This window comes from Puntigrus tetrazona, chromosome 23, assembly GCF_018831695.1.
Source record: "Puntigrus tetrazona isolate hp1 chromosome 23, ASM1883169v1, whole genome shotgun sequence".
In the NCBI taxonomy this organism is placed as follows: domain Eukaryota; kingdom Metazoa; phylum Chordata; class Actinopteri; order Cypriniformes; family Cyprinidae; genus Puntigrus; species Puntigrus tetrazona.
Window position 1 is genome coordinate 4,039,155 of NC_056721.1, and position 13,376 is coordinate 4,052,530.

At 39.0% G+C, this 13,376-nt stretch overlaps 1 protein-coding gene across 1 annotated transcript in view; it reads left to right on the forward strand.

Moving 5' to 3' along the window:
* Window positions 1–8,806, forward strand: part of nav1a (neuron navigator 1a) — a 109,254-nt gene extending 100,448 nt beyond the window's left edge. The window contains 8 exon segments of the mRNA XM_043224092.1: window positions 38–206; window positions 404–639; window positions 733–887; window positions 1,361–1,432; window positions 1,555–1,751; window positions 1,878–1,996; window positions 4,124–4,333; window positions 4,422–8,806. Of these exon segments, the coding sequence (XP_043080027.1) occupies window positions 38–206; window positions 404–639; window positions 733–887; window positions 1,361–1,432; window positions 1,555–1,751; window positions 1,878–1,996; window positions 4,124–4,333; window positions 4,422–4,505 (1,242 nt within the window). The 3' untranslated portion in view covers window positions 4,506–8,806.
* Window positions 8,807–13,376: the final 4,570 nt, after the last annotated feature.

Sequence of the window (13,376 nt, forward strand, 5' to 3'; positions counted from 1 at the left end):
TAATTAATCTAATGTGTTCTGTGTATTTGTACATCAGGACTATATTTCACAGGTGGATCCCAGTGCGAGCATGGGACTGTCTGTGGACTCTATCCACAGTTATAGTATTAATCAGAGCAGGAGGGTGCTTGGAGCCGAAGCCCCAGAAAGTTCACCCTGTGACTGTTTAAAAAAGGGTCCCGGACTTGTCACTGTCACCCTCAAAGGTAAAAAAACAATGCGAGGTACAACGTGAAGTGTCCTCATCGAAAGTGAAATTCTGACTAAAATCAGTCATCAGAACAGATGCTATGCTTCTTTCACCCTTACAATATTAACATCTCTGAATCTATATAAAGAAAGGTTCAGTTCTCCATGCCACTTGTCACTGACCTCTGGTTCAATTAAGCTCGCTCTATTTCAGGTTTTAAGGAGAAGTGTGTAGACAGTCTGGTGTTTGAGACGCTCATCCCCAAGCCCATGATGCAACACTACATAAGTCTGCTCCTGAAGCACCGACGGCTGGTCCTGTCGGGCCCCAGCGGTACGGGGAAGACCTACCTCACCACCCGACTGGCGGAGTACCTGCTGGAGAGGAGCGGCCGAGAGCCCGGCCCTGGCCTTATCACCACCTTCAACATGCACCAACAGACCTGCAAGGTGAAGCACAGAAATCACACTTCCCCTGGAAACACTGTCTGGTTTGGTGTGACCAGCTGCTGTAAAGCCTCACTTTGCTCTTGTCTCTCTCAGGACCTCCAGCTGTACCTGTCTAATCTGGCCAATCAGATTGACCGAGATTGTGGCACTGAGGACATTCCACTGGTCATAGTCTTGGACGATATCAGTGAAGCGTCTTCCATCACCGACCTGGTCAATAGTGCACTGACCTGCAAATATCACAAATGGTGAGAAAGCTCCTATGCCAATCATATCGTATTATATGTTGTGTCACTTCAAAAAAGTCACAATCAGATTTTAAGGTAAAATAATATGTACATTATTAATATGTAAAATTATGCAACTTTAATATTAAGATTTATTTAAGAAAATTTCTGCCCAAAGTCTCATTTATGTAATGTGAAACATAATGCAAATCACATTTAAATTAAAACCTGGATAAATTACAAGAAATTATATTTGGTAACATTTTATTTTACAGTTACAACTATTAGTTGCTCATTACCGTGCATATTAGTGTTAAATTAAGCACATATTGATTTATTCTACATGACCTTATTTTACAACCCTAAACCTACCCAATACTCAAACTTAACTAAAATTAAGAATTTATTGAGGGAAAAGTCATAGTTAATAGTTAACAAGTGTTATTTATTCTGAAGTGTTACCTTATATTTTATACCTTGGTTATTTGTTTCAGTCCTTACATCATTGGAACCACCAATCAGTCTGTTAAGATGTCATCCAACCATGGCCTGCATCTCAGCTTCAGGTAAATTCCTCATTTCTATAGCACTGTTTCATTCCAGTTTGTAGATTGTGCTAAAACAACATAAAATCTGAAAAATCCCATATCAATATTCCAACTATTAATAACTTTCTGTCTGCCTGAAGAATGGTCACCTTCTCCAACAACGTGGAGCCTGCAAATGGTTTCCTGGTGCGTTACTTGCACAGGAAGTTGATTGAAACGGAGGATGAAAGCACAGTTCACAGCGCTGAGGTGTTGAAGGTTCTGGACTGGGTGCCTAAACTCTGGTATCATCTCCATGCCTTCCTGGAGAAACACAGCACATCAGACTTCCTCATAGGTACAGATATTTAGAACAACATAAAGCAGTATTGAACAGTGCTCTTCAGAAGAAAAATATTAATCAGCCGTTCGAAGGTTGGATTATAACCTGCAGTAACTTATGTTTATGCTGCTGTCTTTGCAGGTCCCTGCTTCTTCTTGTCTTGTCCAGTATCATTAGGAGAGTTTCAGTCCTGGTTTATTGACCTCTGGAACCAGTCCATTATTCCTTATCTTCAGGAGGGAGCTAAGGATGGTGCGAAGGTAAGATGCTCGTAGGCATCTGATTACTGAAGCAGGGATGTCTAACCCTGCTCGTGGACGGCCACTAGGGTTGTAGCGATTTACGTATTGTGTATCGTATGATTCATGAGTCATTTTCCAAATAATAGTGATCATCCATATCCCTTTTCAATGGAGACTTGAGTGAACAGAGCATGTGCGTGTCATTATTTAGTCGTTTAGAACGCACTTGTCAAAGGGAGCGATATAATTTCCTCATTATCTTTAGCTGGAATGTTCCCATGACAACGAACACAGTTCAGCAATGTCGATGTTTTAATGTAAATTAATAAATGTCTTTTTATTGTTGTTAGCATAAATGTTGCAAATTAACATACATTTTATATTTGTAATGTTTTTAAATGTCTGTATGAAATGTCATTTTATACAATGCATCCGTCTCGAATCTAACGTTAACGAATCTGCTGATACACACCTGCTGTGTTCGTTGTCATGGGAACATCCCAGCTGAAGGTAATGAGGAAATTACATCGCTCATTTTGACAAGTGCTTTCCAAACGACTAAATAATGACACGCACATGCTCTGCTCACTCAAGCCTCCACTAACAAGGGGATAGGGATGAGGACTTTGATGATTTGGAAAATGACCATGAATCGTACGATACACGATATGCGAATCATTACACCCCTAATGGCCACCATCCAGCAGAGTACAGCTACAACAGTAACTAAGCACTTCAGGCTCTTCTGGATCACTAGAAACTGTATGTGTTTTGGAGCTAGATTATGTACTAATAATGTAGTCCTCCTCATAAGTGGCCAAATTGAAACACACTTTATAAGGAGTAACTCTCTTGATGGTTACTATTGTGCACCATACAAAAAGTGCAAAGAGACTACACTTAGTTGATTTCAACAGCTTCTAAGCTCACAACTTTTTTATCCATCTACATCTTGGTTTTCTAAGATTTCTCTGTCTTTACTGAGATCATGTCCTTGGTGAAAATACTGTTTAAACTACTTTGCAGGTCAAGCACTATGGGACTAGTTTTTGGGTGTATTTAACAAATTGGCTCACATCAGGATTTTGCCATGTCATTCAGAACTCTGATTGGATGTTTACTTCAACGAAGGAGTCCATGCATGAGAACTAACGCAAAAAAGAGATGAAAGTGTAATGTAGTGTGCTGTAATGTTACGTTGTCTTACCTGGGAATTGTATTTTTTTATGTATTTTCAACAACATAAGCTGTTTGGTTTCTCCTTTGAATGAAGAAAAGCGGCTGATATAGACAGTGAACTCCTTACATTTAGGTGTAGTCTGTGCAGTGTGTTCAAAGCACAGCTTGGTCCAGACGTAGATATGTAGGGCTGGGAATCAGTTTCAAAAAGATTTGTTGCTAAAGCATTGGGGAACTGACTCGTCATTCAGAGCCTTTTTCAGTTTAATAAAGCTTATCTATGGATGCTTTTAAAATGTAAGGCTGCGTCCTATGAAGGCTGCAGAAAGAAAATGAGTGAAATCATCTGAAAATAGTATTTTTAAAAAAACTGTTATATCAGGGAATCATAATTCTAAAAGAAAACTTTACAAGCACATATCAGTAGTCAAGAGCACATCTAACAGCTGATCTTTACACATTTATTTGAGACAATTCATGTCTTGTACAGTTTATGGGATAAACACAGGTCCCCGCCGAGCTGTGGGCTATGATTAATTTCACAGGCAAAGCAGAAAAATTTTAATTTATATATTGATATTTTTTTGCAAATAAAGCTTCTTAATATGAGAAGGATACTTTCTACAACCTTCATATCCTGCAGTCATGGCGTGATTAGGTTCCTTCAATCTAAAAAAACAAGAATAGAAAAAGAACTAAAAACAACGCTGAGGAATCATTCTTGGAATCAAATCTTATAAATTTCAGAACTGAAACTGGAATCTGACTTGATTCTAAAACTTCCGTAATCGAATAGCCTTTTGGATGTGAAGCGACAAAACATCATTATGTCTTGGTTGTAATCGGCTTGGTATGTCATGGCCTTTACATTTTGGCCAAAATGAGGCAAGAGCTCATCTGTTACAAAAAGAGTTGCATTTTGTCCCTTGTCCCTTGAAGCTCAAGATCTGCATTGATATATCTCAGGTCCATGGTCAGAAAGCAGCATGGGAGGATCCGGTGGAGTGGGTGAGGGATACGCTGCCCTGGCCTTCAGCTCAACAGGACCAGGCCAAACTCTTTCACCTCCCTCCACCAACCACCGGCCCCAATTCTACTCCTGCGCAGCAGCCCAGTGAAGACAAGGACACACCCAACAAAGACATGTCTCTGTCCACAATGGAGTCCGATCCATTGGTGAGTGACTAGCTCAACTACGCCTAAATCTTTGTCAACAAGTCTGCATGTGTTGTGACAAGTTGTCCTTGTTTTGTCCCTCATTCAGATGGCGATGCTGCTGAAACTCCAGGAATCTGCCAACTACATCGAATCACCCGAACGGGACATTTCTGGCAACCCCACTTTCTAGGCTGAGCTAAAAGACTCGAGAGCTTACTAATGGCTAGTGCTGTTACAAAACACTGTTCTGTACAGCTAATTTGCACCTCCCGTCTCCTTTGAAAGGCTTCTGAGTCGAGAAGAGGAACTCCATGTCACGGCAGACAAAGCTCTAAGTCTGAGAGAATCTTTTTTGCACTGTCTTAACCAGTCCTTCCTTTGCTTATTTAACCTGCAAGTGGCATGGCAATACTTGCAACTATGGGTTGTGAAGAATGGACGATTGTGAAGATGAAATGTTCTTGTCTACCATACTGGGAGCAATATATGCTCCACGGTTATTTTATATTACTTTTGCTTTGAGTAATATCTGACCACATGGACCAAAAATCTATTTATTCTTGTTTGCAAAAGTACCAACACTCCATCCTCAAGATCAAGTCGCCTGAACCCTGTACTCAAAGGTGCGGTTACATTTAGACCAACTCGCATGGATGCAAAACGTAATGTACAAGATGGTGCTTAGAATTCAGCCTTAAATGATGTCCCTCCATATATCATAAAATCAGTTCCATAGCAATCAGAATATTACCTCACGGTTTGCATAGTGATGCAGTTTTAAGGTGCAGTACAAACCCATAACCAGGTTCATTCATTCCTTTCAAACACGCAGACATCAGACAGATGTAGACTGTAGATCTCTGAGAGCATGCACTTTGAGTTGTAACTCAATCAAGAGCACTGACTGGTTGTTCAAGATTTGTAGGTTGTTTGCTCCAATGGTGAGTTGAAGCAGCAAAATTACCAGAATTTGAGGCGACATGAGCAATAGAGACTGTTGGCGATGGATGAATTTCAATTATATGCAAATGTATACCAATGGGAGAAAAAATAATGAAGCTCATGTGACATTGTTGAAAAAAGTTGCTGGATTAAGGTGGCACTTGGAGAAGCAACAAAGCTGGGAATGACTGTAGTAGGGTTCATGTGATCTACCGCCTGATACAGTCAGAGGGCGACATCAGGCGAATAAATAACTGTCAGTTATAACAAAGGTGCTGTTACCGGTGCACAGTATGCAACACCTTATTTTCAGTAATCGTTTATGTGCGTCCAGTGTTTTTGACCTGAAAGTACAGATATACTTCATTTTCCATGTTTTGCTCTATCTCAAACACACCATTGAGCATTCAAGCCCTTCTAAGTAAACTTGAGTGTTGTGACCCTGAGCATGTCGTAGTGGGCCTTCAAGCTGTCGAACCTCTTGAGGAATCACTGCTGTCCATGCACAAGTCCATGACATTCAGAGGCAAAAAAGGGGAGCACACGGATGTTGTGCATAGACAAGAATTGCATAAAAATGGACAGTGCGAGCCGCAGCAGAACATGGACGAGGGAAGTATACTTTCAGCTTTAGTTCCAGTACTCAAGGTGCTCATAGATCAAGGCTTTGCTCTCACTGACATACCGAACTTAATTTACTTGGCTTTGTGCTGATGTAGCAACAAATGTAGGCCCTGCTTCCACCTGGTATTAATGTGGTTGAAATTCATCTCTTGTGATCTCTTTTTTGGATTTTGTTGTTATTTTGGGACACTCAGCATCTCTTTTTCAAGAGTGCCAAGTGAGACAAACAAATACTATTGAATGAAGGAAACCATTGTGCAAAGTTTATGAACAGGAATGAAAGCAAATGAAAAAGATACAGATTGCAGATTATTTTGGTGTCTCGAAACAATCAAGTGTTAGTTGAGCGGGTGATAAAAAAATTATGATTCAAGTTCTGAGCTTATCCAGGACAAACAAGGATTCCTATTATTAATGTGATGTGGTCACATGCATTTTTGACTACCTCTGTATGGGATTTTAGTGATCCCATCGCAGTTTTAGACCATGTTTACGCCTGCATTTAGTGCCTAACATTTATGATCGGAACACCAAAAATTAATACAAGGTGGAAACAAGGCTGTAAATATCCTGGAAACTGGCTCCACTGCCTGAACAAATGATGCCAATTTGAGCTCCTGCCGAATAAGATGTAGTTCAATTTTGGTTTTGAAAACAATTCAGGATCGTTTGCAGTGTGAACAAAGCCAAACTGCTTTAAACAATTTTATTATGTCTGGAGGATATTTAGTAATTTATGTTTGCCCTTTGTTATGTCTAGAGCTTCGAAGCTAAATCGCATCAGTGTCAGCTCACGATTTTACACGCACTTATGTCCTTCGGTCTTCTGTAACAATGTAGCCAGTTTTAGAAATAATGTAATGGAATTTTTTATTTCTCGTCATTTTAAGTCACAGGACGGCCCCACATCGGGGTCTTTTACAAACTCTCAAATCATTCCAGTAACAGTTGGAACAGAAAATCTTGCGACTCAACACACCCTAAAAAAATACAAATGGTGGATCGTAACTTATGAATGCATTTGCTATTGGCTGATTAGAGGTGCTCCTGGACTGTATGTGCATGAAAGCTTTAACTGAGGAAAATTCTAGCTAAAAAAGGCACCTTATCATGAGACATGAGGATGTGTTGGCAACCAGTCCACAATAGCAAAGTGATCTTTTTCATAAAGTACCAAATTGAAACTGAATTTTACATGCACTAACCAGTTAGCACTATAGCAATGTCAGATGAAATGCAATCTGAGAATGTAAATTGGATCAAAACTTCAGTTTGCCAACACACCTAGTGCTCTTGATGATGCTTGCTGACTTTTGTGCTCGTGTTTACGTGTCCTGTTACCGTCAGACGTAGCTTTCCAAATGAATAACCAGAGCATTTTTTAAAGGTCTTTTTTGTATGTTTTCTTTTTTACTAAAGGATCCGAGTCTGACATTTGTAAATAGATTTTCAAAAAAAAAAAAAGTTACCAAAAAAATGCAAACAAAAAAGGTCTATGGTAGAAGAAACAGAGCAAGGATAAAATATAACAACTACTGTATAAACTGAATGTGTCTGGTTAGATATTATACATTACAGCGAGGATCGCAGTCATCTCTCACTTATCGCCTTTCCTGTAGAGGCAAGTTAACTGCCACAAAGTAACTAGATCATGTTGCCTATGTACGTTGTTCAATATAAAAGTGTCCTCTGTATTCTCTTCCGGATCGTACAAGGTATTGACTGGCTTTTTACGATTGAGTTGGCCATAACAACCCATAAAAAAACAGTAAAAAAAAAAAAAGTGGCAGCGGTGCTTCAAATCACACAAGTACCTCAAAATCTGTCTTAACAGCTCATCGTATGATCATGAACTTCCCTTAATTGCTTAAGGATAGTTTGAGGCTTTGGGGAAGATTCCCCAGTGTTTGTCATGAAAATGTGCCTAATATAAGCCAACTCGTTGGACATTGCAATACCTAAACTACTATGTTTTGCAAGGGATTGTTTGCTGTGGAGGATAAGAATGCGAGCGAACGTGTTATCCTTTTCTACGCTAGCTTATATAATAACTTTGAGATTTGAGCTCGCCGGTAGTCTCGTTTCCAGATGTGCTGGAAGTCGAGGCTGCTTTGCCAGCTAGCACAAACTAAAGCCATTTCCCACCGTCTCTTCTCGTCTCACAGATATATTTGCCATCCTAGTACAGTGTGCTTTATCATATCTGCTGTCTTGCATATGAACTGATACAGTTTGGACACGCTAAAATGGAGTGTCTACGTTTTAATTAATTTATTCATTATTTTAACTGTGTTACGACTAACAACGCTGAATGTTCAAGCAGGCACAATAATAATACAAAACCTGTGCTTTGTAAACTTGTGTTTTTTCCCCACTTGTTTTAGATTAAACGGGTTTAATATTGTTTAATCGAAACCGATTGATTTGTCACTATGCAGCGTTGGAATAACATTGTAGAGTTGAGTTTTTAGTACCAATGACAGATAACAATGGTTTATGTAATAAGCTAATGTGCAGGTTTGATGGTGTTTTTAATGTTGATGTGTATCGCCATTGTTTGTCTGGAAAAACACGTTGGACCTATCTGTCCCACTGGGATTTTAAACAAAACTATGTTTTTCTTCCTCTTCTTCTTCCTCTTCTTTTCTTGCTTTCTTTAAGAAATCTTTCTATTTTGTATAGAACATTGCAATTGTAAACATTGTAAATAGTAAACTCATCTGCGACCACAATCACAGTAAAATATGAAAAGATACGGCCCTATGATGAGACACCTTTTCTTATTGTTGGTTATTATTTTATTTTATTTTTTATTTTTTGGCAAACTGTCTGCTGGAAAGGGGTTATTATAGGCATGTGCTGATCTGAGAGAATTTCTTCCATCAAATATTCACTCATGTTTCCAATAAACCCGTGCCATCCCTACACTGGTCATGCGCATTTATCAAACAATTTTTTTAATGCTGTTTGACAATTATTACATAAATATAACAGAAAATGACAGCTAATCACCAAACTTCTCAACTTAGGCTTTTTTTTGTTTGTTTCCCTCTACTTTCTGAATTTTGTAACAGCAGATTGGACCACACTTTGCATTAGCAATTTTAGGCAAAAGAGGGCACCAAATTTAAATAAAAGACATTAAAAAGTGATATGAAATTTATAAAAAATTAAATACTAAAATGATTCCATTGCATAAGTATTCATACCCTTAGAGTGAGGTGAACATGTGGCAAATTTAATTGAATGGGTATGATTTGTAAAGGCACACACATTAATAAAAGGTCTATCAGCTGAAAATGCATATCAGAGCAAAAATCTGTGGAAGCTTAATGGAAGAAGTTTGATCCTTGATCTAGCCTCCTGACCAAACTGTGGAAGTGATGGAGAAGAGCTTTAGTTAGAGGAGTGACCAAGAACCTGACGGTCACTCTAGAAGAGCTTCATGATCATAAGTGGAGATAGAAGAAATCTACAGAAGAACAGAAGATCACCGCAACACTTCATTAATTGGGCTTTATGGCAGTGTGATAAGACTCAATCCTCTCCTCAGTTAAGACACATTGGAATTTGCAAAAAAGCACCTAAAGGATCCTCAGGCTCTGAGACATAAGAGTCTCTGGTCTGATGAACCTCGATTCTAAGCATCATGTTTGAAGGAAACCAGTTCTGCTCATCACCTGCAGAGTACCATCTCAAAAGTGAAGTGTGCTGGAGACAGCCTCATGCTGTGGGGAGGTTTTTCAGCCGCGGGGACTGAGAGACTCATCAGAGTAGAAGGAACACTCAGTAAAATATAGAGATACTTTTAAAGGAAACCCAGTCCAGAAACTCAGACTGGGCAGAAGGTTCACCTTCCAACAGGACAATGACCCTAAACACAGCAAGAGTGGCTTATAGACAACTCTTTCAAAGTCCTTGAGTGGTCCAGACACAGAGTGGGATTGAACCCAAACAAATATTCCTGGAGAAACCTCAACATGTGCATCTGAAAAGAAGAGTGGCAGATCATTGACAAAGTGCTGATGAGCAAAGCCCATCAAACAAAAAAGACTTGAGAATGTAAAGATACTTCAGCTAAATATTCATCTTAATATAAGTTTAATATTCAGTTAAATACTAGTATGCAAAGTACAATTTTTTTTTTTTTTTTTTTTTAATTTACAAAACAAATACATTTTTGCTGTACAGTTATGGTGTAAGAAGTGTAGAAGTAGAAAAAAAAAGTAATTTAAAGCAGTTTAACATAAGGCAGCAACATAACAAAATGTGAAAAAAATGGAGTGTGAATACTTTCGCTAGGCACTGTAGCTTTCATGAAGGTTTCACTGCTTCACCACTCTGTGAAAGGCATGAGCATCATCACGTCTGAATGACAGTAAATGTTTCCAACAACAAACAGAAGACAAACTGACACATTAACCTCAGTGACTATTTTTAGTCCTTAAATAGATTTATTCTTGGTCCATTTGCAACATGCAAATATACCAAACTTGCATATTTAATGTCACGTGTAATACTCTTCAACAGACAAAATACAACAACCTGACGTTGGGAACCCACATAAAACGACCTGGTGACTGTGCATCTGCAAATGAGTTTCTAACGTGCGACTGTGGCCTTGTAGAGAGCCGTGAACGGAAAGCAACACATCACCACGACCTCAGATAAAAACACACTGCTGGACAACACCTTGACACTTCATGCTGGGTTTCCAAGCAAGAAAGATTTGTGTTTGTTTAACATACACGCAACACCTAAACCTATAGGAGCTGTAAAAACTAAGAAAAATACAGGTTTATACCATCTTTTTAATTTGACAACACGTTTCACAAAGTATTTTAAATTTACATTAACAATTAAATGAATTAACAATTTTATAACTTGCATGCAGTCATATACTGTGTCAAGCATGTTATTTAGTGACCTTGATGCTGATGCCCTGTCTTGGAAGGCCTTTTCCTAAAGAAGACTGGGAAAAGAAGCACTCTGCAAAACCTTGAGTGTTAAAAGTGTATAGAGCGGCTGGGAATGTCACCTGAAGCCATACCTGAATGTTTTGCTTTTTCAACCAGACTGAGTTTAAACTACCAAGACATAAGAAATGACTTATGTCTTGGGAGTTCGATTTCTCAAGAAAACCATCACCCATTTTTTGGGTGAACTGTTCCTTTAAGTGAGACAGGCTGTGTTGAAAGGACTTTTTTATTGTATTTAAAAATAAGAAAGTCATATACACCTAACAGGCCTTAAAAAGTAACCAAATCATAAGTTAATTTGAATTTTGGGTTGAACTATCCCTTTGTCACGTCTTTGGATCCTTTGTTGTTGTTTTGGTCTTGTGCCATGTGCTCTGTGTTCCCTACCTTTGTTCGTGTTAATTGTGTCATTGTCTTCACCTGTGTCTAGTTAAGTTAGTGATTTCCTTGTGTATTTAAGTCCTGTGTGTTTGTGTTCAGTTTGTCCGAGCGTCGAGGTTAATACGTGTGGTTTTTGTTCTGTTTGTCTGCCTGCCTGCATATTATTGTTTTGTCTGTTTGAGGAGGATTAAAGCTGTTTAGGTTCAGTTATTTTAGTTGAGTGCTCCTTCACGCTAAACCACACCGTGACACCCTTTAAACTGCTAAATATAAGTAGTTTTATTTTTTTTTTCGGAGTGTTTTGGATCCAGTCTGCAATCTCGTGTTATTCAGTTTTAAAGTCATATTAGACAAATTCGCTTTAAAAGTGTATGTATTTCCTCGTCGTTCATGTAAAAGGATTTTTACCAGACATTGTATTTCATTTCAAATTCAAAAATTGTAATTTTACATTTAATTTACTTTGTCACTGACTTCATTTGTTGATTCATAAGACAAGCATTTGTTTCTATATTAGTAAGTAAGGGGCAAACACTGAACCCTAAGTCTATTTCTCTGTCACTGTTAAACATAAAATGAATTACTTGAAAATGACTTAACCAGGTTCCACGTTTAAGGACAGGTTCAAATATGTAATGTGTGGCTTTAGCTGGTGCTTTCCACAAACATACTAACAGCACTGATGACAAGATGCACCATTAGTCATAGACAACTGATAGTGTGCTATTTAACGGATATTACAGAATGTTTCAGACGTGAGCTTTGCATCAGCTTCCTGTCAGTGTAACTACAGCGACACAGCAGCGGCAGACTCGTATTCACACTGGACAGCGGCACAGCAGTGGCCCCAAAAATTTTACAAATACAGCTATAAAATAATTTGAAAAAATTGCTTAGTTATAAAGTTTTAAGTCTTAAAGTTTAGAAACATGGAGATTTGCATGTTAACGCAGGGATTTGTGTGTAAATGTTAAACAACAAAAACAGCTCCAAATGTGTTGTTTTGATAGGCAACATGCTGTTTAGTCACATTTATGATTCGTTTTTCTTTGTGACACTCCAGTGGTTGGTACTAGAGCTCTTGGCCTGAGTTTTGAAGCATAGTTTCTTGTTAGTAAGACAAATGAGCTTAAATAGATATGCCTTTGGGCAAAATAAGCAAGCTAACATGCAATACAATGTCTATATTCCATCCATCCATCCATCCATTCGCTACCGCTTATCCGGGGGTGAGTCGCGGGGACAACAGTCTAAGCAGGGACGCCCAGACTTCCCTCTCCCCAGACACATCCTCCAGCTCTTCTGGGGGAACACATAGGCGCTCACAGGCCAGCCGAGAGACATAGTCGCTCCAGCGTGTCCTAGGTCTTCCCCGGGGCCTCCTCCTCCTCCGGTTGGGGGACAAATGAGCTTAAATAGATATGCCTTTGGGCAAAATTAGCAAGCTAACATGCAATACAATCTCTATATTCCATTCTATCTAAATGTAAATGCATTTAAAGCTATGTATTTTTGTGCTTCCTCAATAAAAGCTATTTCTGAGGAGTGCGCATGTGCATTAAAAACTAGGGGGAACCCGACCATGGCATGAGAGGGAAATAACAAATAAAAAAAAAACTTGCCTCAGTCAGGCTGCAGTTCCTCTTTTGCCGGACGAAGCAACATGCTGTGGTTTACATCACATGGAGAATGAGTCAGTATGCAGCTCTAGCAGTTTAAGGCATCATCTACAGTGCATAACATCATCAAAAGATTTAGAGAAACTAAAGGCACAAGGTCTTAGTTGACCTTAGTTGCACAAGAAGACAAGAAGACCTTACACAAGAAGACCTTAATTGGCTGCACGTGGTCTTCGGGCCCTCAGGCCACACAGCATCACTCATCAACATGATTCTGTCACTAACATACTAAATGGACCCAGAAATATTTCCAAAAACCGCTGTCTTTAAACACAATCCACCGAGCCATCTGCAGATCACTAAAGCTCTTTCACGCAAAAAGAGACACAGTCTAAATGCTACAATGCAAGTCTGAATGCTACAATATCTTGGTGAAAGAGAGCAGCTAGCAGACAGTCGGTTAGCAAGTGTGTCTGTTTCCTGACCTGGGCCCTAGTTAGAGAAGTACCAACCCTA